This window comes from Neophocaena asiaeorientalis, unplaced genomic scaffold (assembly GCF_003031525.2).
Source record: "Neophocaena asiaeorientalis asiaeorientalis breed wild unplaced genomic scaffold, Neophocaena_asiaeorientalis_V1.1 scaffold78, whole genome shotgun sequence".
NCBI lineage: Eukaryota > Metazoa > Chordata > Mammalia > Artiodactyla > Phocoenidae > Neophocaena > Neophocaena asiaeorientalis.
In genome coordinates, this window is record NW_020175018.1 from 18,513,608 (window position 1) to 18,538,318 (window position 24,711).

General features: G+C 48.9%; 2 protein-coding genes across 2 annotated transcripts in view; both read left to right on the top strand.

Annotated features, from left to right (window-relative positions):
• The window catches only part of SURF6 (surfeit 6), a 4,812-nt gene extending 3,904 nt beyond the window's left edge, over positions 1-908 (top strand). The window contains 1 exon segment of the mRNA XM_024762346.1: positions 1-908. This exon segment is cut by the window's left edge and continues 57 nt beyond it. Coding sequence (XP_024618114.1) covers positions 1-184 — 184 coding nt within the window. The 3' untranslated portion in view covers positions 185-908.
• Positions 909-16,417: 15,509 nt separating this feature from the next.
• LOC112411476 (histo-blood group ABO system transferase 2) overlaps positions 16,418-24,711 on the top strand; it is a 14,251-nt gene continuing 5,957 nt past the window's right edge. Inside the window, exons 1-2 of the mRNA XM_024762635.1 lie at positions 16,418-16,430; positions 23,628-23,700. Coding sequence (XP_024618403.1) covers positions 16,418-16,430; positions 23,628-23,700 — 86 coding nt within the window. The remainder of the gene's footprint in view (positions 16,431-23,627; positions 23,701-24,711) is intronic.

Below are 24,711 nucleotides of genomic sequence, written 5' to 3' on the forward strand. Positions count from 1 at the left end.
GCAGCGGCAGCGCGCGTGGGAGAAGCGCACGGCGCACGTGCTGGGGAAGATGCAGCAGCGGCAGGACAGGCGGCGGCAGAACCTGCGCAAGAAGAAGGCGGCCAGGGCCGAGCGGCGCCTGGAGAAGGCTCGCAAGAAGGGCCGCATCCTGCCCCAGGACCTGGAGCGGGCCGGCCTGGTCTGAGGGCCCGGATGCCCGGCGCCGACCTGGGTGGCCGCAGGCTCCGGGTCCCAGCGGAGAGCGGACGCCGCCGCGTGCTTGAGAGCCTTTGGATCCAGGGGAGGGATGACCCAAATCCAGGCTCTAGGCTCCTCTTGTGAGGCCGGAACGCTCCCTGAAAGTTGCGGGGTGGGGGGCGAGGGAGCAGTGAGGAGGGAGGGGGCGTCTTGAGGGGGGGCTTCCCTGGCGCCCTCTTCCTCCCCCATGTTCACAGGAGCGGGAACTGCTGTGTCTGCCCCAAACTCACTTGGAAAGGGACAAAAACCAGCCAGCTCCTGTAGCCTGCGTTGGAGTGGAGTTGACGGGCTCGGTAACTGGGAGACGGCGGGGCCGTCCTCAGGCTGCCTGGAATTGAGTTATTCGAAGTTAATTTCTAAGGTGGGTGAAACCTAGAATTTAAGGTAGACATGCACATTAAAAATCCTAAGGTAACCAGTAAAAGGTAGAAACTGAACTAGCAGGAAGCACAGCGGAGTGGGGTGGACAGTTATCGATCTGGGGGGAGGCAGGAGAGAAAGAGTAAAACTTAGAACCGAGCGAGGCCAATGGAGGGTGCACAGTCAGAGGCACAGTTAAGTCCAAGCCCGCAGGCAGCCGGGATGAATGCACGGGACAAAACTCAATGAATCTTATGGCATGTGGATTATATTTCAGTAAAACTGTTAATAAAATTCTTTTGACTAAACTCCAGTTAAGAAACAGATGGGGCCTTCCCTGGTGGCGCAGTGGTCGAGAGTCCGCCTGCCGATGCAGGGGACACGGGTTCGTGCCCCGGTCCGGGAAGATCCCATATGCCGCGGAGCGGCTGGGCCCGTGAGCCATGGCCGCTGAGCCTGCGCGTCCAGAGCCTGTGCTCCGCAGCGGGAGAGGCCACAGCAGTGAGAGGCCTGCGTAATGCCAAAAAAAAAAAGAGATGGCAACCAAAAGGAAGCTGGTGTGGCTGTATTATAAGATGAAGATTTGAAGGTAAAAGGCATTAGAGAGAAAAGAAAGTCGCCACGTAATGAAAGGGGTGCAGGTCACCTGGAAGGTAGAACAGTCCTGCACCAGGAACAGCTTCAAATCTGTCTAGCAGAAACTGACCCGCTACAAGGAGAAATCAATTCACAAACCAAAGTGGGAGATTTTTAACATCTCCGTTAGGAATTGATACACCAAGCAGACAAAATCAGATGCATAGGGAAGGTTTCAGCGAGAGCGTTTGTAAGCTTGATCTGATGGACACAGAATAGTGCCTCTAAAAACAGTGTGTACCGGGACTTCCCTGGTAGTCCGGTGGTTAGGACTCTGCTTCCAATGCAGGGGGTGCGGGTTTGATCCCTGGTCAGGGAACTAAGATCCCACATGCCTCGGGATGCAGCAAAAATTTAAAAACAAAACAAAACAGTGTGTACCTCAAGCACACGTGGAACAGTGGTGAAAACTGACCACCTCCTAGTCCATAAAGCAAGTCATATTTCAAAGCGTCGGCATCGTATCTGGCCGTAGAACAATTTAAAAACTTCAGAGGTAATTGTTAAAGTTTCCTGTTTGGAAGTTTAAAAACACACTTCTGAATTACCTGTGATTCAAAGAGTAATCCCTAGTGGATGTTAGAGAAAGTTTAGGACTGAAAGGTAATGAAAGTGCTGTGCATTAAATCTGTGGGCCACAGCGAAGGCAGTGCCAAAAGCACTTGGTAGCCTTAAAAGTGTGCTTACGTGTACCTGTTCTTGGTTATACATCTTAAGAAGTGATTGCATCATGCAGCACAATTTCCTGCCATCTCGCTTGACCTGGCACCTCATTCCAGGATCCTGTTGTCCCACTCTCTGCACCCAGCAGGTACTCCCGAATTATTGTCCGTATGTTGCAGTCAGAGTTGGGAGAGTATAAACCCCCTGTGGAAATCGCGGGAGCATCTCGAAAGGCCTGGTGGATGTATCATTGGGTGCTCCCCGTGCAGCCTGGAAGTCCAGGAAGCTCGCCCCTCCGACCTGGAGTGCTGCTGTGTCCCCAGCTTCATGTAGCTGGTGTGCGGGGTGAGCAGGTGATGCATTTTGGTGGCAGGTGGCATCAGGAGCACCCCATTTCTAGAAGCAGCACCGGACAGTAGGAGATACAGCGCAGAAAGGCTGAGGAAATACAGAGAATTCTTCACCTGCTGGGAGACAGAGCCTGTATCCAAGTCGAAACACTGAAAATGCTCCAGCCTCCCTGGGCTTGGCCACTCGTGTCCCTCCCTGGCCAGGGCTGGGAGCCGATGACGCACAGAAGCAAGGACATGCTGCACGTGACTTTGGTGGCGACCGAAGCGTCTCACGGCCAGGGGCAATAGTGGACGATGGAATATGGACAACAGGGAAGAAGAGGTTAAGAACGTTACAGAATGAGTCTAGGAGGCCCGATGCACACCGCTTGGGCGTCGTGTGCCTCAAGCACAGAAGATGAAGTGCAGAGTCTTGGGAGAAAACTTCCAAGGGCCTAGTGTCAAATATTTTCAGAACCAAATGGCAAGTCTCCAAGTCAGAAGGTCCCCCTCCTGTTGCATAGTGAATCAGATGGAAATAGCTGTAACCAGTACACGTGCTCAGGAACCGTGGTTCACCAGGAACTGGGGTTCCAACAGTCTTGCAAGGCCAGGGTAGTTTTGTGCCACTGGCCCCTTTGCGTGAGGCTGGGAAGTAGGCTCCCAGTCAACCTTTCCTTCTACTTAGGGGCTCCAGAAGTTGAACTAACACATGGTTAGAAATTCAGTGAGGGGCTACATGCAACTGAGTAGCTCAAGTGAAGCTTCTGTTCACCAGACCTGCGTCGGGGTGCAGAGGGCAGAGAGAGAGCTGTCTCCAGACCCACCGTGGGTTGGCGCACCCAGTCCATTGCACTAGCCTGACAACTGTGGGAACGTCACGTGCATGGCCTGTGGAAGTAAGGTGTTCCCTGCCACCCTCAGGTCCCAGGATCTGCTGGCCCAAGAGCATGGTTCTACCCCTGCATCTCCTGTGGCATTCCATCCAGCCTTCAGGGAAGGGCCACCGTGGTGCTTCTCTACTCTGTTCACAGTGCTTTTCTAGTACCTCCTCAACGGATGAGTCTTCTGTGCCCTCCCCAGACCACCTGTGGGGTGGATGAGCAGGTAACATTGTTAAGACCTTCCAACAAGCCTGCCTCGCTCCTGGTAGAGAGTAGCCTAGAAGAAAGAGTTCTTACCTCTGTGTCATTCCAAGGGATTTCTGGAAGGTTCACTTATCTCAGCATGGGCCACTGTGGGTTCCAGGTTTTGGTCAAGCAACAAAGGAAATGATCGGATCCTTTCCAGTTCCCTAGCTAGCCCGCTCTGAGTCCTGCTTATGGGTGGAGCGCCCTCTGAAACTGCACCCCGCCTTTCTTGGCCAAGCACTTCTAGAATCAGCTCCCACATACTTCCCTGATTTTTTTTCCAATGTGAAGCAGCAGATACCTGTTCAAAGCTGCTTCTGAATTGGACTTTGTAACTGGCCACTTTGGGCCTGCTGAGATCCGACCGTACTTAGCAGTCCAGAGACAAGGTGAGATGGGAGTGAGTTTGAGGAGACTGGCTTCTCCTTGGAGGTAACTTCCTCAGATAAGAGTTCAAGCAAGGCACAGCCTTATCAGCCAAGGGAGGAGGGACTGATTTCTCAAAGTGAGCCTTGGTGAGGTTGGGTATTCAGGGTACCTGAGGCATCCAACGTTGCCCCAAATATCCCCATTTCAATTCTGAGGGCTGATCAGTACTCCAGCTTTTCCATGAGAGATCCGGTAAGGTTGTGAATTCGCCTGTTGGTAGGATTTGCTGATGGGCTAGCTAAAACTTGGGTGTTCAGGTAACTCAATCTTGCAGCTGAAAACCATATGAGAGGTTTTTCTACAGAGTAATAGGAAGTCCCTGATTCTCAGTCCATGTCTTAAGCTAAAAATTGAGGACTTTGAGCCTATCCCTGTCTTTCTGTTGACTACCCAGCACTGTTAAAGGAGCCGCCCCACCCTGCAGTCCTGGAGTTTCTCAAGCCTTTCTCATTTCTCAAGGTGGTGTTCAGCTAGTCTCTCAAAGTCTCGCCTTCAAAAGATACTTGTCTCAGGTGACTACATCTCCAGATAAGTTGTTTTGCAGCTGTGTGCCAATATATCCAGGGTCCCATCCCCTGGTACTAACCAAATTTCTACTACCGTCAGCTAAACTCCAGCCAGATAACAAATCCCAGATTTTCCCTAAGTCACTCATGAGAGGTCATGTTATGTTGCATTAAGAAAAGTACTTTTTAACAAATAAGACCAGTAGCTTAAAGCCAGACTGATCACTGGTTATGTCTTAGCAACTAGGAATAGAGAAAAACTTCCTCAACTGGATAAATAACATTTACCCCAAAACGTACAGATACCATCATACTTAACAGCGAAAAACTCAGAAGTTTTCCTGCTAAGATCAGGAACAAGGCAAGAATGTCCTCATCACTGCTTTTCAGTGTCATAATAGAGAAGTCCTAGCACATGCGACAGGACAAGAAAAAGAAAATACATGCAGATTGGGAAGGAAGAAATCAAACCGTCTTTGCAAATGACATGATCGTCTATGTAAACGTCCAGAAGAATTGACAGAAAAACCTGAAACAAATGATTGTATCAAGGTTGCAGGATACAACATAAATATTGTAAAAAACCAAATTGCTTTCTTATCTAACAAGTGTTCCTATGAACAAGTGGACTTTGAAATTAAAAATACATTACCATTGGGACTTCCCTGGCTGTCCAGTGGTTAAGACTGTGCTTCCACGGCAGGGAGCATGGTTTCGATCCCTGGTTGGGGAACTAAGATTCCCACATGCCACACGGCCAGCAAAGCAAAACAAACAAAAAAATACATTGCCATTTACACTATGTGAAAACAGTTTCCCAGTGCATGTAAAAGTTATGTTTACACCATACCGTAGCCAATTATTAAATATGCAGTATCATTATGTCTAAAAAAATGTACAGCCTTAATTTAAAAATATTGCTAAAAAATGCTAACCATCATCTGAGCCTTCAGCGAGTTGTAGTAAAATCAAAGATCACTGATCACAAACCATAACAAATGTGACAGTGAACGTTTTTTAAATGTTGTGAGAATTACCAAAATGTGACACAGAGACGTGAAATAAGCAAATGCTGTTGGAGAAATGGTGCCAATAGACGTGCTTGACGCAGGGTTGCCACCAACCTTCAATTTGTAAAAAATGCAGTATCTATGAAGTTCAATAAAGGGAAGTGCAGAAAGAGGAGGTGTGCCTGTAAAGGGAAACCTCACAAACATGGAGTTGGGAGGCCAGAATAGGGAGCTGTCATGCACGTATCACTCAACATCAATACAGATGCCAACAGGAAGAGATGTACCTTGCATCTCGGGCAGGAAGTGACACCACTACTGCCGGCAGGGGGAAGAGAGAATTTCTCCTTGCCTGGCAATAGCTCAGTGTCAGACTGTCACAACTCAGCTACTGAAAGGCCACTATACTTCAAACCCCAGTTTACTCCATTGGACTTTTTATTTATAGTAGCCCTTTCCAACGTGCCCTTCTGCTCTATAAAATTTCTCCTCCTTTGCTTTACCAGACTTGCATGTGCTTCACCATAGTTACATGTCCTGAATTACAATTCTTTGCTGCTCCTGAATAAGCCCTTTTTGTTGGTAAAATAACTGGCTGTCTTATTCCTTTAGGTGAGCAGTTAGCACCCCCGAAATGAAGTAATTAGGTATAAGTCTAACAAACTATATATTTGATCTATATATCAAAAAACTGATGAAAGTTACCGAAGAAGAACTAAATAAATAGAGATTCTGTGTTCATGGATCAGAAGACTCAGTGTTGTCAAGATGTCAATTCTTCCCAACTTGATCTACAGATTCAGTGCATTCCCAGCAAGTTAGTTTTTGGACATTGACAGACTGATTCTGAAGTTTATGTGGAGAGGCAAAAGACCCAGAATAGCCACTCAATATTAAAAGAGAAGGACACAGTTGGAGGACTGACACCACCCAACTTCAAGACTATAGTAAGGCTGCAGTAATCAAGACAGCATGGTATTGGTGAAAGAATAGACAGATAGATCAATATAATAGAGGGCAAAGAAATACAGCCGCAAAAATATAGTCGACTAATCTTTGAAAAAGGAGCAAAAGAAATACAATGGAAGAAAGATAGTCTTTTCAGCAAATGGTGTAGGAAAAACTGGACATCCACTTGCAAAAAAAGAACCTAGATGCACAGACCTTACATCTTACACAAGAATTAACTCAAAATGGATCATAGATCTAAACGTAAAATTCAAAACGATAACACTCCTAGAAAGTAACAGTAGACAAGTTAAATGATCTTGGGTATGGTGATGACTTTTTAGGTACAACATCAAAGACATGATACATGAAAGAAGTAATTGATAAGCTAGACTTCATTAAAAATTTCTGCTCTGTGGAAGCCACAGACTGGGAGAAAATATTTGCAAAAGATACATCTGATAAAGGACCGTTATCCAGAATACACAAAGAACAAAACAAAACAAAATCCTCTTAAAACTCGGCAATCGGGCTTCCCTGGTGGCGCAGTGGTTGAGAGTCCGCCTGCCGATGCAGGGGGCGCAGGTTCGTGCCCTGGTTCGGGAGGATCCCGCATGCCGCGGAGTGGCTGGGCCCGTGAGCCATGGCCGCTGAGTCTGCGCGTCCGGAGCCTGTGCTCCGCAACGGGAGAGGCCACAACAGTGACAGGCCCGTGTACCGCAAAAAAAACCCAAAAAACTCGGCAATCACAAAATGAGCAACCTGATTCAAAATGGGCAAAAGACATAACGGACAGCTCACCAGAGAAGAGATTCAGATGGCAGATAAGCATATGAAAAGATGCTCAACATCGTACGTCGTTAGGGAAATGCAAATTAAAAACAACGACTAGATATCACTAACACACCTATTAGAATGACCAAAATGCAGAACGCTGACGACACCAAATGCTGTGAGGCTGTGGAGCAGCGGGAACTCTCACTCATCGCCGGTGGGAACGCACAACGGCGCAGCCACGTTGGAAGACAGTGTGGCAGTTTTTTACAAAACAAAACAGACTCTTCCCATATGACCCAGCAGTCATACTCCTTAGGATTCACCCAGATGAAGTGAAAATTTATATCCATACAAAATCCTACGCAGGGATGTTTATAACAGCTTCATTTATAATTGCCAGAACTTAGCAACTAAGATGACCTTCAGTAGGTGAACGGATAAATAGCTGTTGGTTCATTCACACAGTGGAATATTATTCAGCCCTGAAAGGAAGTGAGCTATCAAGTTAAGAAAAAGACAGGGGGGAACCCTAAGTACATAACAGTAAGGGAAAGAAGCCAGTCTGAAAAGGCTACAGACTGAACGATTCCAGCTATTTATGACATTCTGGAAAAGGCAAAACTATGCAGACAGTAGAAAGATCAGTGGTTGCCAGGGGTTAAGGGGAGATGGAGGGGTGAACAGGCAGAGCACAGAGGATGTTTAGGGCAGTGAAACAATTCTGTATGATGCTGTGATGGTGGATACGTGTCATTATACATTTGTCAAAGCCCATAGAAGGCACAGCACCGAGAGTGAGTCCTGATGTAAACTGTGGGCTTTGGGTGATAATGATGTGTCCGTGTAGGTTCATTGATCATATTCTATGGTTCAGGATGCCAGTAGTGGGCGAGGTTTTGTGTGTGGAGTCAAGAGCTTCTATGGGAACTCTTTGTACTTTCCACTCAGTTTTTCTATGAACCTGAAACTGCTCTTAAAAAAGAAAAGTTTAGGGCTTCCCTGGTGGCGCAGTGGTTGAGAGTCCGCCTGCCGATGCAGGGGACGCAGGTTCGTGCCCCGGTCCAGGAAGATCCCACATGCCGTGGAGCGGCTGGGCCCGTGAGCCATGGCTGCTGAGCCTGCGCATCCAGAGCCTGTGCTCCGCAATGGGAGAGGCTGCAACAATGAGAGGCCCGCGTACGGCAAAGAAAAACAAAAACAAAACAACAACAACAAAAAAGTAAAGTTTATTAGTTGAAAAAACAGGTTGATCATTGGAACTGAATGCTTTTCTCTGGAAGTGTCATGTGTCACTTCTGGTCTCATTTCACTGCCCAAAACAAGTCACATGGCTGCCCCTCACTTCCGGCAGGCACCGAAATGCAATTCTACCCAGTGCCTGGAAAGAGAGAGCCAGGATGTTCGTAAGAGCCCCAGAGCCTCCTGAGCAAATGTTGCCTGCCACAACTCTTGGTACAAATTTCTGTACCAATCAGAGCTCTTAGCTGCAATCAACTCTGATGGTTTCAGCAGAAGGGGGATTTATTGAAAAGTCATTAGGGCACATCCAACTTGAAGATGTCAGTCTAAAGTTGGCATTTCCTCTGTTCTTTCAGAAAATACCAAAAGCCAGATAGGGGGAAAAAAAAAAACAGAAAGAGAACAAATTCTTAGAGGTATCTAAAGAGGCATTTAGTATCCTGGACCATACAATAGGTGGACAGGGTGTGAAAAATAGTAGAGATGGATCAGGGGAGCAAAATGAAGTGAGGAGGGGATGTACTTGGCTCCAGGTCTCTGGAAACATTGGTGAGTCCCCTTCTCCAAGGTGCAAACACAAAACCCTGCTCTAGCAATGAGGATGTGATGGGTGATATGGTAGTCGGAGCCTGTGTGGAGGTTTGCTTCCGAGAAGCAGAGGGTGGGATGCTGGGTGAAGACGCACAAAGATAAGGTATATTTGCAGGACTGTGTGTTGGGGGCTGGGATTAGAGAGATATTGCGCTGGGAACCATCCTACAGCTTCCTTTTCTCTCTGACTCAGGGGTGTAAAGGCTGAAGGAATTTATACATTAGGAAAACCCTTGTTACCCTTGATTATGATTCTCGTTCCTTCCCACAATGACACTTGCGCAAATATCTATGCCAGGAAATACCTTATTTATGGATGAGTTTCAAAATGGGAATTAGCATAGGACCAATGTAACGATACTACAAGGTTAAAAAGGGGGAAAGAACAGGTGAAACTCATGGCAGATGAAGAACCCACGCCAAAAAACTTATGCCATAGAACAGATGAAATTGTTTTCAAATATTTCTCCATGAATTAATTTTTAAAAATGAAGCAATCTCCTTGGTAAAACAAAACACAAAGCAGAAAAACTGAAGGTTAAACTCAAAGAGTGGGAAAAAAGAAATCATCACAGAAATTAAATAAAATTAGAAGTAGCATGTGAAAAGAATAAGCACTCCTAAAAACACGCCAAGGGACACAGAAAAAAAGCCATGATTTTATAGGGGGTCCCAGAAGAAGACGGGAGAAAGGGGCTGAGAATATATTTGAAGACATAATAGCTGAAAATTTCCCTCACCTGGGAAAGGAAACAGGCATCCAGGTCCAAGAAGCACAGAGGGTCTCAGATGGGATCGACCCAAAGAGGGTCACACCAAGACACATTGTAATTAAAATGGCAAAAATTAAAGAGAATATTCAAAGCAGCAACGGAAAAGCAACAAGTTACCTACAAGGTAACTCCCATTAGGCTAACAGCTGACTTTTCAGCAGAAACTCTGCAGGCAGGAAGGGAGTGGCAGGATATATTTAAAGCGATGAAAGGGAAAAACCTACAGCCAAGAATATTCTGCTTGGCAAGGCTTTCATTCAGATTTCATGGAGAGATCGAAGGCTTTACAGACAAACAGAAGCTAAGAGTTTAGCACCACCCAACCAGCTTTACAAGCAGAAAGTAACACACCATTGTTAAACAATTATACTCCAATAAGGATGTTAAAAAAAAAAGTGTTAAAGGAACTTCTCTAAGCGAAGAAGGGGCCACAACTAGAGCTCATTGGTAAAGGCAAACATACATTAAAGGTAGTAAAGCAACCATATACAAAGCTAGTAGGAAGTAGTAAAATCATCTATATCCAAAATAAGTAGTTGAGGGATACAAAAAACAAAAAGATGTAAAATATAAAGTCAAAAACCAAATGCTGGGGGGTGGGTGTAGTAAAAAGGCAGGGCTACGCCTAGAGCCCGTGCTCGGCAACAAGAGAAGCCGCCGCAATGAGAAGCCCGCACAGGGCAACAAAGAGTAGCCCCCGCTCGCCACAACTAGAGAAAGTCCGCGCGCAGCAACGAAGACCCAACACAGACAAAAATAAATAAATAAAATTTATTATTGTTTTTTAAATGCAGGGCTGTTGTAAAAATGCATTTGAACTTAAGAGATCAGCAACTTCAAATGATCGTATATGTATGTATAGATATGGGAGGAATGTAGTAAATAGCTATGGAATGTCTTTGTATGGTGACACACGGACAGTGTTGGAGGTCAATTATACTTCAAAAACAAACAAGCTCATAGAAAAAGAGATCAGATTTGAGGTTACCAGAGGCAGGGGGTGGGGCAAGGGAGAACTGGATGAAGGTGGTCAAAAGGTACAAACTTCCAGTTATAAGATAAATAAATACTAGGGATGTAATGTACAGTTCTCATCACAAGGAAAATATTTTTTCTACTTCTTTAATTTTGTGTCTCTATGAGATGACAGCTGTTCACCAGACTCATTGTGATAATCACTTCATGATGTATGTAAGTCAAATCATTATGTTGTACAAGTTCTAGAAAAATCAGGAACAACATGGAAGTGGTCTCTAGGGGTGGGGCTTGGGGATCAAGAAGGTTTGGAGCAGAATCGATTCCTTCTTATTAACATTGTGAACCTGCTACAAGCACTTCCCTTATTTAAAAAAAATCAAACAGATAACTGGGTGCAGGGGGGGACTGCAGGCATACGGGCTGTCCGGGAGCTTGGCCGCGCAGGCAAGAGGGAGGGCAGCAGGAGAGGAGGCCTGGAGTCACCGGCGGGAGGGGAGGCGCCAGGCGGCTTGTGGAGCGGGCACGGCGGGGAGTCGAGGAGAGCCCGGGGTGCACCAGGAAAGGGACTCATCCTGGGCACCAAAGGAGTGACACAGATGACGGAACTGGGGGAGGAAGAGCCGGGACAGGGGCGGGGCTGTGACCAGGCCTTGAGGCTCCCTTGAGGATGGACGCCTGCGCTGGTGCTGAAGCCACGTGACCTGTCCGGCTGGGTGTTTCTCAGGGTGGGGACAGAGAATGTGGACATCCGGGGAGGGGCAGCCAGCTAATTGGGGGGCGGGGGAGGGGATCAAGGACACCGAGCTGGATGGCGGCTGCAGTGCTGGGGACAGAGGGCAGGAGGGGGACCTTGTCCTCCGTTCGTCACCGGGTCTCTCCGATGCCTCCAACGGGGCCTGCCACGCACAGGCCCCCAGCCAGAGCCACTGAGTAAACGAAACTTTATGCGACAGGTTTTGTTGGGGACACGATGGCAGAATACCTCATCCCCGCCCGCGGGCCTCGCATTCTATAGGGGATGCGAAGCACCGTTGAGCGGTGTGGTCCGGGCTTCTGTGGGGCAGTGCCCAGTGCACGCAGGCCAGGGGTGGCAGGAAGACCCCCAGGGGAGTGGTGCCTGGAAAACCAGCTGGAGGTGAGGGGCATGGAGGCAGATGCGGTGGTGGGAGAGAGATGAAGGCGTTCTGGGGGCCACAGGGAGTTTGCTTTGGTGGGCCTCGCAGCCGCAGGGGAGGGAAGGTCGGCGGAGTGGGAGGGTCTTGCCGGGGGACTCTGTCTGAGGACCATGTGTGTTCAAAGGGCTCTCCCTCCTAAAGTGACCTGGCGGCGCAGGTGCTGGTTGGCTGAGGGGGGCAGGGAGGGGCGAACGCTTGTTACTCAGCTGAGGAGGGAATGGTCCTGCGTGTCTGGGATCAAGCGTTAGCCAGGGCCCAAAGTCCTCTGTCATGTTTGCAAATGTCTGATAAATCAGGAGATAAGGGTGGGCGGGACATGGGCTGAGGAAGACTGGACTGACTAGAACAGCACCGGGCAAGGGTATGGCCAGGACATCGGGGAGCACAGACACAGAGCCGCTGGGGCAGGGGCCCTGCAGGCCGGGGGCAGAGGCAGGGAAGGCCGGAGGGGTACCGTCTTTTCCCCTTTGGTAAGGCAGTGGTGGAAGAAAGTTTGAGGAAAGAACTAGAGCTGTAACATGGTCGTAACCTAGCTGGATGGGCTCCTTGCCAGCTGGGCTTGGGCAACGTCATATATATTCTTCCTTAATGAACGTTGGATCAGGCTCTGCCCCACCTGTGTGCCTAGCATCTGGAACCTAGGGGCCAGTTTGAGGCGTTACCATGAGTGTGCTCCATTCTTTCCTCTCCTGGTCACATGGTGGCCACCTGGTGCTCCTTGTCCCTGACCTCAGGCCGGGCCTCCGGGGGTCCCCGCTCTGTTCCCCAGGCCTTGATCTCAGTGTCCAGCCCCACAGGTACTCATGCAGGTGCCCCCAGCAGATGGCCGGCCACCCCAGGCTTGCGGTGCGCTGGAGACCCTCCCTCTGTCTCATCCCCAGACCCATCAAAGCCCAGGCTTCCCCTGGCAAGAAGAACCCAGTCTCAGGAACTGGGAGACATGGTTGCTCGACAAGAAAATATCCTTTACTTGTTCATCCTGAGCCAGTGGTAGAAAATACAACACAGCTGATTTTTAAAACATAGTAAGAGGAAATTCACGTAACGCAAAATCAATCATTTTAAAGCATCCAATTCAGCCATCATCTGAATTTTGCTTCAGAACCTTTTCATCTCCCCCTAGAAAGGTGCAGTACCTAGTAAGCAGTTACTACCCATTCCCTCCTCCCCCTCCTGCCCCCTCACCCCACCCCACCCCAGCGCCGCCGCAACCACGATCTGTGTTCATCTCTACAGATTTCCCCGTTCTGGATACTTCATATAAGTGGAATTATGTCACAGTGGCCTTCGTGTCTCATTTCTTTCACTGATCACATTGTTTTTGAGATTCATCTGCGATGTGGCATGTATCAGTTACTTCATTCATTCTATGGCTGAATGACACTCCGTTGTATGGATAGACCACATTGTGTTCATCCACTCATCTGTTGATGGACACTGGGGCTATTTCTACCTTTCGGTTATTGTGAATAGTGCTGCTGTGTACATGTACTTGTTTTTGTATCTGTTTTCAATTCCTTTGGGTCTATACCTAGGAGTGGAATTGCTGGGTCATATGGTAATTCCATGCTTACATTTTTGGGGAACTGTCACACTGTTTTCCACAGCAAATGCACCATTTTACGTTCCCACCAACAAAGTATGAGGGTTCCAGTTTTTCCACATACTCACAACACTGGTTATTTTTCATTTTTTGGATTATAGCAATTTCAGGGGGTGTGAAGTGTTATCTCACTGTGGCTTTGATGTATGTCCTCGATGGCTAGTGGGGTTGAGCGTATTTTCATGTGCTTATTGGCTATGTGTGTATATATTTTTTTGAAGAAATGTCCATTTTGAAATTGGGTGTTGTTTGTTGAGTTCTGGGACTTCTTTATATATTCTGGACGCTGGACTCTTTTTTTTTTTTTTTGCAGTACGGGGGCCTCTCACTGCTGTGGCCTCTCCCGCCGTGGAGCACAGGCCCAGGATGAGTAGGCCCAGCGGCCATGGCCCACGGGCCCAGCTGCTCTGTGGCACGTGGGACCCTCCCGGACAGGGGCACGAACCCGCGTCCCCTGCATCGGCAGGCGGACCCCCAAACACTGCGCCACCAGGGAAGCCCTGGACGCTGGACTCCTATTAGATATGTGATTTACAAATATTTTGCCCCATTCTGTAGGTGGTCTTTTTACTCTCTTGACAGTGTCCTCTGATGCACAAAAGTTTAAAATTCAGATGAAGCCCAACTTACCTTTTTTCCTTTTGTTGCTTATGCTTTTACAGTCATATCTAAGAGTCCATCACTGAATCCAAGGTCAAAAAGCCTCTATGTTTCCCCTGAGTTTTATTTAATTAATTAATTAATTAATTTATCATCTTCGGCTGCGTTGGGTCTTCGTTGCTGCGCACGGGCTTTCTCTAGTTGCGGCGAGGGGGGGGCTACTCTTCGTCGCGGGGCGCGTGCTTCTCATTGCGGTGGCTTCTCTTGTTGCGGAGCACGGGCTCTAGGCACGTGGGCTTCAGTAGCTGTGGCTCGCGGGCTCTAGAGCGCAGGCTCAGTAGTTGTAGCGCACGGGCTTATTTGCTCCCCGGCATGTGGGATCTTCCCGCACCAGGGCTCAAACCCGCGTCCCCTGCATTGACAGGCGGATTCTTAACCACTGCGCCACCAGGGAAGCCCCTCCCCTGAGTTTTATGGTTTAAGCTCTTATATTTAGGTTCACAAAAATTAACTCAAAATGGAGTTAATTTTTTGTATATGGTGTGAAATAGGGGTGACCGTTGATTTCTCACTCAGCTTCTTAAACAATTTTTATTGAAATATAGCTGATTTACAATGTTGCGTTAATTCAGGTGTACAGCAAGGATTCAGTTATACATATACATACCTATATATGTATTTCAGATTCTTTTCCCTTATAGGTTATTACAAGATATTGAGTATATTTCCCTGTGCTATACAGTAGAACCTTGTTAGTTATCTATTTTATATATAGTAGTGTCTATATGTTAATCTCAAACTCCTCATTTTTCCCTCTGCCACCCTTTCCCCTTTGGTAACCATACATTTGTTTTCTATGTCTGTGAGTCTATTTCTGTTTTGTAAATAAGTTCATTTGTATCAGTTTGTTTTTTGTTTTTCTTTCTTTTTGCGGTACATGGGCCTCTCTCTGTTGTGGCCTCTCCCGTTGCAGAGCACAGGCTCTGGACGCGCAGGCTCAGCGGCCTTGGCTCACGGGCCCAGCTGCTCCGCGGCCTGTGGGATCTTCCCGGACCGGGGCACGAACCCGTGTCCCCTGCATCGGCAGGTGAACTCTCAACCACTGTGCCACCAGGGAAGCCCCTGTATCATTTTTTTAGATTCCACATACAAGCCAGATCATATGATGTTTGTCTTTCTCTGCCTGACTTACTTCACTTAGTATGACCATCTCTAGGTCCATCCATGTTGCTGCAAATGGCATTATTTTGGGGTTTTTTTATGGCTGAGTAACAGTTCATTCATCTTCTCCTGCTGCCATATGACCCTGACAAGGGGCTTCTGTGGACCCAGCTCTGCTCCCCCCGCTCCCAGCTTGGCACAGGCTAGGACACGCCCTTGGGATGCTTCGTGGTAGGACCCCTTCTTCCATCCCCAGTGGCTGGCACCCAGGGATGTCGGTTGGAGAGGAGAAGAGAGCATCCAGGTTGCAGGATGACGGCGTGAGCCACTGGTCGGAGCCTCTGGCTTCTCCTCGTCCAGCCTGGTCCCCTCATCCCTGTCCCTCTGCCAGTGGGGAACCTGCACAGGAAGCATGGGCTGGGGGGAGAGGGGCAGAGAGAGGGCTGCCTCCTCCCCCTGAGTTGTGCCATGTTGAAATCTCGGATGGGGTCCACGGGCCTGATGTTCCCACACCCCAGATGGGCCTCCCCTAAAGACACAGGTGACAACCTCCCAGGAGCAGAGCCTCTACTGAGAATTTCATTGACATTCCTCTTTATCCCTGTGTGTTGGAATTCTCCGGGACCAGGAACGTTCCTCCAGAGAAAATGATGAGACCCAGAGAGTGTCCAGGGCCTCTGGGCTATTTGGCCATTGGGCAGGTGATATGCCAAGTGTTGTGAGAAAAGCAGTCCCCAGGATGGAGAGATGGCCAAGGAGAGGTGGGGTGTGGAGCGAGGATGAGCTTAGCTGGAGAGGTGAGCAGGGGTCAAATCCCCGCACACACACACACACACACACACACACCTCTGGGCTTGAGGACCAGAGCAAGGGGCAGGGCTTGGCCCTGAGAGCAAGGGAAGCCACCAACCGGGCCTCTCTGTGATCTGAGGCGGGGGCGAGATGCTGCCCCCGGGGCTGTTGGGGGGCAGCTGGCTTTAGGCGTCCAGCCAACAAGTCTGGCTTTTGTAGTGGAACTCACCTGGCTGGCAGTGCTGGGTAGATTTGGACAAACAGGAAACCTGCTGAGGCTCCTCCCTGACCCCTGACTCCTCCCCGAAGAATGGACAAGTGGGGTTGGCCCTGGGAAAGGAGCTGGACTTTACTTCTCTGGTTAACCTGGCTCTGAGCCTGAGCTCTGAGCTGTGTGTAGCTTCTGGCAGGCTGACATCTGCCTGCCTTCCCCCTATCTGCCTCCAGGCTTCTGGCCTGCGGTCGGTCCCAGGAGCCATGGACCCCAGAGGTGAGTGGGGAGGGCCAAGGGCTCCAGGAATGGAGCTGTGGGCCCCGCTCTAGGCATCTGACCGTCTGGCCCAGCTTTCCCAGCTGCATTAGAGCCAGAGGTCCAGAGCCAGCCTTGGCGAGGACAGCAGGAGCAGAGAAGGTCTGGGGAGCTGCGCTTGCATGTGTTGGGGGTGGTCTTGGGTAGGGACGCTGCTGGCTTCCACGGAAGTAGGACAGATGGGACGTGGCCAGAGTGGAGGAGGGTGGAAGGCAGACCCTCGGTGGAGCTGTCCTGATTTGACATGCCAAGCTCCTGCCCGGCTCTCCTGCAGGTAGGAGCACCTCTGCCTGCCCCCTCTCCCCGGCCTGCTCTTTCCTCTACTTGTCTGGGCCCCAGAGAAGAGAGAAGGCAGTCAGTGAAGGATTTCCTCCTGCTGTAAGGACTGCCTGGTCCAAGTCCCTCCCAGGAGCTTGGACACAGCCAGTGCCTGTGTGGGAGGTAGGAACCCAGGGCACCTGGCAGGGGTTGTGGGGAGGTGGAGGTGTTGATGGAGAGAGAGGCAGGGAGGGAAGGAGGAAAGGGCCAAGGGGAGAAGAGCCTCCATACGTCCAGTCTGGGTCTTGGACGTCATGAACCCAGCCCCGATCTGACCCAGCGTCACCTTGTGAGGCTGCAGGTCGAAAGGCAGAGGGGAGGGGATGAGAGAGGGAGGACGAGGAAGGGGCAGAGCAGCACTAAGCTCCCCAGAGGGTGGTCTGTGCCTCCGGGGTTGAGGGCTGGAGGCTCTGCCTGGCAACCACTCAGGTCTTACTTGTTAGAACCCACCCAACCCCCGACCGGCCCCCGGAGTCTCTCTTCACTGGCAGTGGAGAAGGGTAGGGGAGGGACGGGGGGGCTCTGGGCTTTCCAGACACCTAGGAAGACTCCTGTGCCCCATCCGCCCAGCACCCCAAGCAGGAGGAGGTGGCCCTGGTGAGAAGCTGGGAGGGTCCCGGGAGGCCACAAACGCCGACGCGGTTCCTCACTCCTTCTGTTCCTTCCTGGCTCCAAGGACAGGGACCGGCTGGGGTGGGGGGTGCATGCCAGCACCTGCGAGGAGGCAGCGGAGAGGGATGGGACTTCTGCCGTCCTTCAGGGCGTCAGGGCTCAGCCCGGGCAGGACCCAGGCCCCCGCCTGCTAATGGGAGCCCCTGGGTGCGTGGAGGAGTGCACATCTCCGTGCAGGAGAAGACCAGAGGACACGGCCACCTCTTTTTGTGACATTTAACGCAAAAATTCTCTTTCACTGATGGGAAGCGGCCAGACTGACCTGGGTGGGGCTGGGCCTCGGGCAGGGCTCCCGGAAGAAATCGTGTTCCCAAGCAGACTGGCGTGCACCAGTATTCCTGGTTCATGTTTGTACTCGTTCCCTAAAGCCGTGTGTTCTCAGAGTGTACTCTTCATGACCAAAGCAGAGAGGCCCTTGTGAGGGTGGTGGGTGGTAGGAAGGGCTACCAGTGCCCAGAGCCAGCCAGATCCCATGGCCCTCCCTGAAACCATTTTCTACATCCTGCCCGGGTGTCACCCAGACCACCCCTGGGGCCTGGCGGTCCAGTTTCCAGTCTCTCTGGATCCTCGGACAGCAGGTGTTTTCCACGGTCTCGTCCAGCATCCTACCTCCCCCTCCTCTGTCTGGTCCATCCAGCACACCTCGCTGCTCCCTCCCTTCCTGGGCTCACTTCCTGGGCCAGAGCCACACGCCCTGCATTTGTCTGGGAGCAGAGGAGAGCTCCTCGCACTCTGCAACAGAAACTGTGAACTTCAGGTTCACCTGGACCAGCCCGCTCTGTTTCAGAGATGAGTGAGGAGTGGGGGGCTCAGAAAGTCAGCTGGGAAGTGCCAGAACCCAGACCAGTCCCCAGCCCTGAACTACCGAGCAGCTGTGCTGCACAAGGTGTGGGCTGAGAAGATTCCATTCACATCTGTGCATTGAGCTTCTACTGTGTACCAGACACCGTCTAGAGAGGGGGCAGGAGAAGTGTCAGGACACACGTCCCCGGTGCCACTGGGCAAGGTGGACACCACGCAGGATGTTGGGGGAAACTTACAAGCAGAGAAATGGTCGAGCTGGCCCATGATAGCCCAGCTCTCAGCACCCGGCAGGGTAGATCGGGGAAGGCGGGCTACGAACACCAGCCGTCCAGCATGCCGATATGCAGACAAGGGGGGTCCCCGAAGTCAGGAATCGGCTTTGCTGGACAGGGGCCGACTTCTGCCCATTCTTCCATCAGCTAGCTCAGGCCGCTGAACCCCGTCAGGGGCGGCAGGTGAGCATGGAAGCCCAACCCATTTGTCTGCTCACTTTTTTTTTTTTTTTAAGAATTATTGTGATAAAATATATAACAAGAAACTTATCATTTAAACCGTTTTTAAGTGTACATTTCAGTGGCATAAAGTACACTGTGCGACCATCACCACCATCCATCTCCAGAACTCTTTCATCTCCTCAAATGGAAACCTGAACTCCCCTCCCCCGCCGCTCCAGCCCCTGACTCCCCACCATCTACTTTCTGTCCCTGAGGATTTGACTATTCTAGGTCCCTCAGACAAGCGGAATTCTACAGGATTTGTCCTTTTGTGACTGGCTTACTTCACCTGGCATAATGTCCTTGAAGTCCATCCGTGTTGCAGCTCAGCACAAGCCTTTTTAAGGCTGACTCCTTTATCTAGCTAGCTAGCTAGCTATTTATTTATTTATTTTTGGCTGCGTTAGTCTTTGTTGCTGTGTGTGGGCTTTTCTCTAGTTGTGGCGAGCAGGGGCTAATCTTTGGGCTTCTCATTGGGTGGCTTCTCTTGTTGCAGAGCAGAGGGTCTAGGCATGTGGGCTTCAGTAGTTGTGGCGCATGGGCTCAGTAGTTGTGGCTCGAGTGCTCTAGAGTGCAGGCTCAGTAGTTGTGGCGCACGGGCTTAGTTGCTCCGCGGCATGTGGGATCTTTCCAGACCAGGGCTCCAGCCCATGTCCCCTGCATTGGCAGGCAGATTCCTAACCACTGTGCCACCAGGGAAGTCCAAGGCTGACTCCTATCCCATCGTGTGGATGCCACACATTTTCTTTATCCACCATCCATCGATGGACATTGTGTTTTTGGCTCTTGTGAATAAATACTGCTGTGAACACGGGTGTCCAAATACCTCTCTGAGTCTCTGCTTTTACCTCTTTTGGTTATACACCTGTGAGCGGAATTGCTGGATCATATGGGAATTCTATGCTTAGTTTTTTGAAGAATTGCCGTAGCTTTTTCCACACGACATGCACCAGGGATACATTTTGAAGGTGGAGCTGACACGGTGTGATAGTGAATTGGATTCAGGGTGGGAGGGAAAGGAAGTATTAAAGACGCCTTGGAGACTTTTTTTTTTTTTTTTTGGCCATGCCGCACTGCTTGCGGGATCTTAGTTCCCCAACCAGGGATCGAACCCAGGCCCCAGCAGTGAAAACACCAAGTCTTAACCACTGGACCACCAGGGAATTCCCAGCCTCAGAGCTTTTGATGCATGGTGATGCCCTATCATGAGACAGGAGGAGTGCCCCCCTTGGTGGTGTGGTGATGGGGACCTACAGTCCTGTTTGGCCATGATAATGTTGATGTGCCTTCAGTGGGGATGGCCGTGAATGGTCCAGTTTCCTAGTCCACATGTCCACAGAGAGGTGAAGGCTGCAGAAATGACTGGAAGGTCAGCAGTGTAAATATGATATTTAATGCTCTGGTACAAGGTAGGAACCCCTGGGTGGTGAGTGTGGGTACAGAAGGGAGCCCAGGACTGCGCCTGGAGTCTCCAACATTTGTGCTACAGGAAGAGAAAGAGCAAAGGCCAGCTGGGCAGTTGTGGCCTGGGAAATAGACCAAAGAGAGCAGAGTTCCACTGTGGCTGTCGGGTTAATTCAGACAAGGAAGGGAACACTGGATTGAGGCTGCCAAGATCACTGGAGCCTTTGTCGAGGGAAGTTTCAGTGAGGCAGTCAGGGTGAAAGGCTGGCTAGTGAGTGTAAAAGACGGAAGAAGGTTTGGAAGGCTCAGGTGTAGGGGACTTTCCTTTACAAGATTTTCTGGAAAGGGAAGCTCGTGAGAACCGGGAGGGGAGCTGGAGGTGGAGATGTCACAAGAATATGAGCAGTGTACAGATGTCACCCTCCGCTGCACCCCAGCCCTGACCACAGCTATTTCTTCCTGTTCACCTGCTCCTGCAGGTGCCTTATTGCCACGGCACAGCCAACACCCCATTGCTCACCCAATGGGTGAAAACTGGAGACTTGTACAACCCTTATTTGCACTGTTCCTCCTATCGTGAGATTGAATTTCATTGCTGCGTGGGCTTTCTCTAGCTGCGGCGAGGGGGGGCTACTCTTCGTTGCGGTGCTCGAGCTTCTCATTGTAGTGGCGTCTCTTGTTGCGGAGCGCGGGTTCTAGGTGCGGGGGCTTCAGTAGTTGTAGCACGTGGGCTCAGTAGTTGTGGCACACAGGCTTACCTGCTCCGCAGCATGTGGGATCTTCCCGGGCCAGGGCTCGAACCTGTGTCCCCTGCATCGGCAGGCGGACTCTCAACAACTGCGCCACCAGGGAAGCCCTTGGACTCTATTCTGCTCCATTGATTGGTTTACCTTAATGAAGTTCACCTGGTCTTGATTATGCTAACTTTCCAATAGGACAGAACTTAAAATTATGTAGTCCTTTGAATTTATTTATATTTTTCAAAGTTATTTCGACTGCTATAAGTCCTTTGCATTCCCATACGGATTTTAGAATTCAGTTAGTCAATTTCTCCAAAAACCTTGCTGGGATTTTGATTGGAATTATTAATATATTGAACCTATAAGTTAATTTGGGGAGGTTTGACGTCTTAACAATATTAAGTCTCCTGATCCATGATCACGGTAGTTCTCACCATTTTAAAAGACTTCCTTAGTGTCTCTCAGCAATGTTTTGTAGTTTTCCCTGCCCATGTTTTGCACATTTTTTGGTCAGACTTTTCTGACAAAGTATTTCATATTTTTTATACTATTGTGAATGGGTTGTTTTATTAATTTCCATTTCTGATTGTTGGTTGTTAGTATAGAAAATAACAATTGATTTTTGTATATTGACCTTGTATCCTGTGGTTTTGCTAAACTCACCAGCTCACTTATTAGTTCTAATAGCTTTTTATAGATTCCATCAGATTTGCTACATAGATGAACATGTAGTATGGAGATAAAGACAGATCAGCTTTTTCCTCTCCAATCTGGATGCATTTCTTTGTCTTTCTTTTTTTTAAAAGCAGCTTTATAGGGGTAAAGTGGACATACAATAAACTTCACATTTATTTAAAGTGCAGAATTTAGTAACTTTTGATATGTATACACCTGCAAAACCATCGGTACAGTCACAAAAATTAATATAGCTATTATTACCCCCAAAGAGTCCTGCGCTCATTTGCAATCCCTCCCTGTCACGCTTACCTACCCACCTCCATCCTCAGGCAACCACTGTTCTGTTTTCTAGCACTATAGATTAATTTGCATTTTCTAGAATTATATAGAAATGGAATCCTCCATTAAATATTTGCTTTTATCTGGATTATTTCCACCCAGCTTAATTTGTTTTAAAATATGACTATAAGCTTACTTGATGTAATTCTCTCTCAGACACACACGATGGGACAGAACAGACTCTCAAGTATGACAAAAACTTCTTATGCACTTAATCTTGTCCATTTATTAAATCAAACACAAATTGGACATATCAAATTCCCTTAAACATTTAAAATATAGGACACATAGAGTTTATACAAAATGATACAATGTTACCAAATTCATTGTAAACTTGTATAAGCACGTTTTTGTTTTGTTTTGTTTTTAATTTTTATTTTTTTATTGACATATAGTCGATTTACAGTGTTGTGTTAGTTTCAGGTATACAACAAAGTGATTCAGTTATACATATATCTATTCTTTTTCAGATTCTTTTCCCTTATAGATTATTATATAATACTGAGTATAGTTCTCTGTGCTATACAGTCAGTCCTTGTTAGTAATCTATTTTATATATAGTAGTGTGTATATGTTAATCCCAAACTCCTAATTTATCCCTCTCCCACTCCTTTCCCCTATGTCTGTTTGTGTGTCTATTTTTGTTCATTTGTATAAATTTTTTTAAGATTCCACATATAAGTGATATCATGTGATATTTGTCTTTTTCTGTTTGCCTTACCTCACTTAGTAAGACAATCTCCAGGTCCATCCATGTTGGTGCAAATGGCATTATTTCATTCTTTTATGGCTGAGTGATATTCCATTGTATATAAGTACCACATCTTCTTTATCCATTCATCTGTCGATGGACATTTAGCTTGCTTCCGTATCTTGGCTATTATAGATAGAAGCACATGTTTTTGGATACATCCCTGGGTTTTCACATTTTCATACCCAGTCAGAGGAAACTGAGGTATATACCCTTACCAAATGAAATTCTTTGGTAAGTGTTTCTGGGCTGCACCCAGACGTACATAGTTTTCTTACTCCAACACTTGGGAGCCCCTCGTATTTGTGATCAACAAGATTCTGGCTACTGGGACATCAGACTTGGGCCTCCGAGACCCAGCAGTGCAGTGGCTATGGGGTGGGGGGTTCTTTATCAAGGGTGGAGCTTGTTAAACCCACAGGCTTCAGCTAAGATTTTACTAACACATATGATACAGCTTCCTTCAAACGTGCATGTTCCCTGGAAGTGTAGCATCCCTGCAGTGGTCTCCCAGGCCTTACTGTTTTTGCTGCGTGTAACTCTGCGTGAGCTCCTACAGCATCAGGGCTTCGGGTGTTTATGGGGGTTGGAATCCCCTCGGCGAGCTTTGTCTCTCACAGCCCTTCTGTGTCTCATCACCCAACCTGCTGGTCCATTCATGGCCACAGTCCATCTCAGCCGCTCCTTTGGAGCGTGCGAGTGGTCCTGGCCCCCCGGGGGCCTGCCAACAAGCAGGGGCACCCAGACAGGTGCCCAGGGGCTGCAGGGCGAGGCTCAAAGGGATTATGCTTCCAGGAGAGGTTATCACCCACCTTCCCTGTGAGCACAAAAGAGGGAGAGGGCTTCCGGCTGGAGCCGACAGGAGGCCGCTCCTGGCCAGTGCCCAATTCTGGTCTCAACAAGGTGATTTGGGGACCAGGTAAACTAGCCCCAAGTGACCTAGGCTTCCTCTCCACAGAATTCTGGAGAAAGAGTGCCAAGGTCTGGCTGTGCTTGATCCTGCTTTGTGCTGTACTTCTGGGCTTCTATAGGTAAGGAGGATGGTAACAGCCCTGGGACCCTATGGCAGGTGGGGATTTATGACTTACGTGACTTAACCTACTTACAACTTACTTACGTTAACTGAATGAGACTGGCTATGTTTTTTCCCCTGTAACAATGATCCCAGAGAAGCCGTGAATGACATTGTAATTCCCATCTTGCAGATACTCCTTGCCTCATGTCACAACACTTGACAGGGGCAGGGCTGAGATGCAGGTTCCCAGTCAGCACTTGGCTCTTCTCTGGGGTGATTAACAGGTGGTTTTTGTTTGTTTGTTTTCTGTTTTTGGCTTGTGGGATCTTAGTTCCCCGACCAGGGATAGAACCCACACCCTCAGCAGTGAAAGCGGAGTCCTAACCACCGGACCGCCAGGGAATTCCCACCAGGTGTTAATATAACTTTAGGTGACAGGTTCACCTGGGGGTGAATGTAAACATGACTGCGGTTTGGAGGGCTTCAAAAGGCAGTGATTTATAGCCTTTAGAAATGCCAATTACGTCATCATATGGGATTCACATCATACTTTAAATACACTTATTGGGAACAGATGACATGTTCTTACTGCATTTTATTACTCTCGTTTATGTTTTAAAACAAACTTGGTAGCTGTAGACATTCCCTTAAAAGAATCTAGTCGATACTTTTTCAGTTCTTACTCCACAAGAGGGTGGAATTGCCCCTAGGCTCAACTTTGCAATGGGCGCTGTATGTTTATATAATACTGCAGAGCACAGACGCATACTTATTTAGTTGTTAGCTGTAGAGCTATACACATTTTCACTGATGGCTTTTGCAAAGAAATTTGTTAGAAAGAGCTTCCATTTATTGGGTGTTTATTCCGTGCTAGGCACAGCTCGGGGAGCGGGGGGAGCTGGAAAGGCTGCAGCTCCCTCTCTGCTCTGACTTAACTAGGGAGCTGCTGATTGTGTGAGCCTCAGTGCCCCTCTGGTCCCTCTGCGTTTGGGGGAGAGGTAGCGGCTGGGGAGGGGGCGGGGCTGGG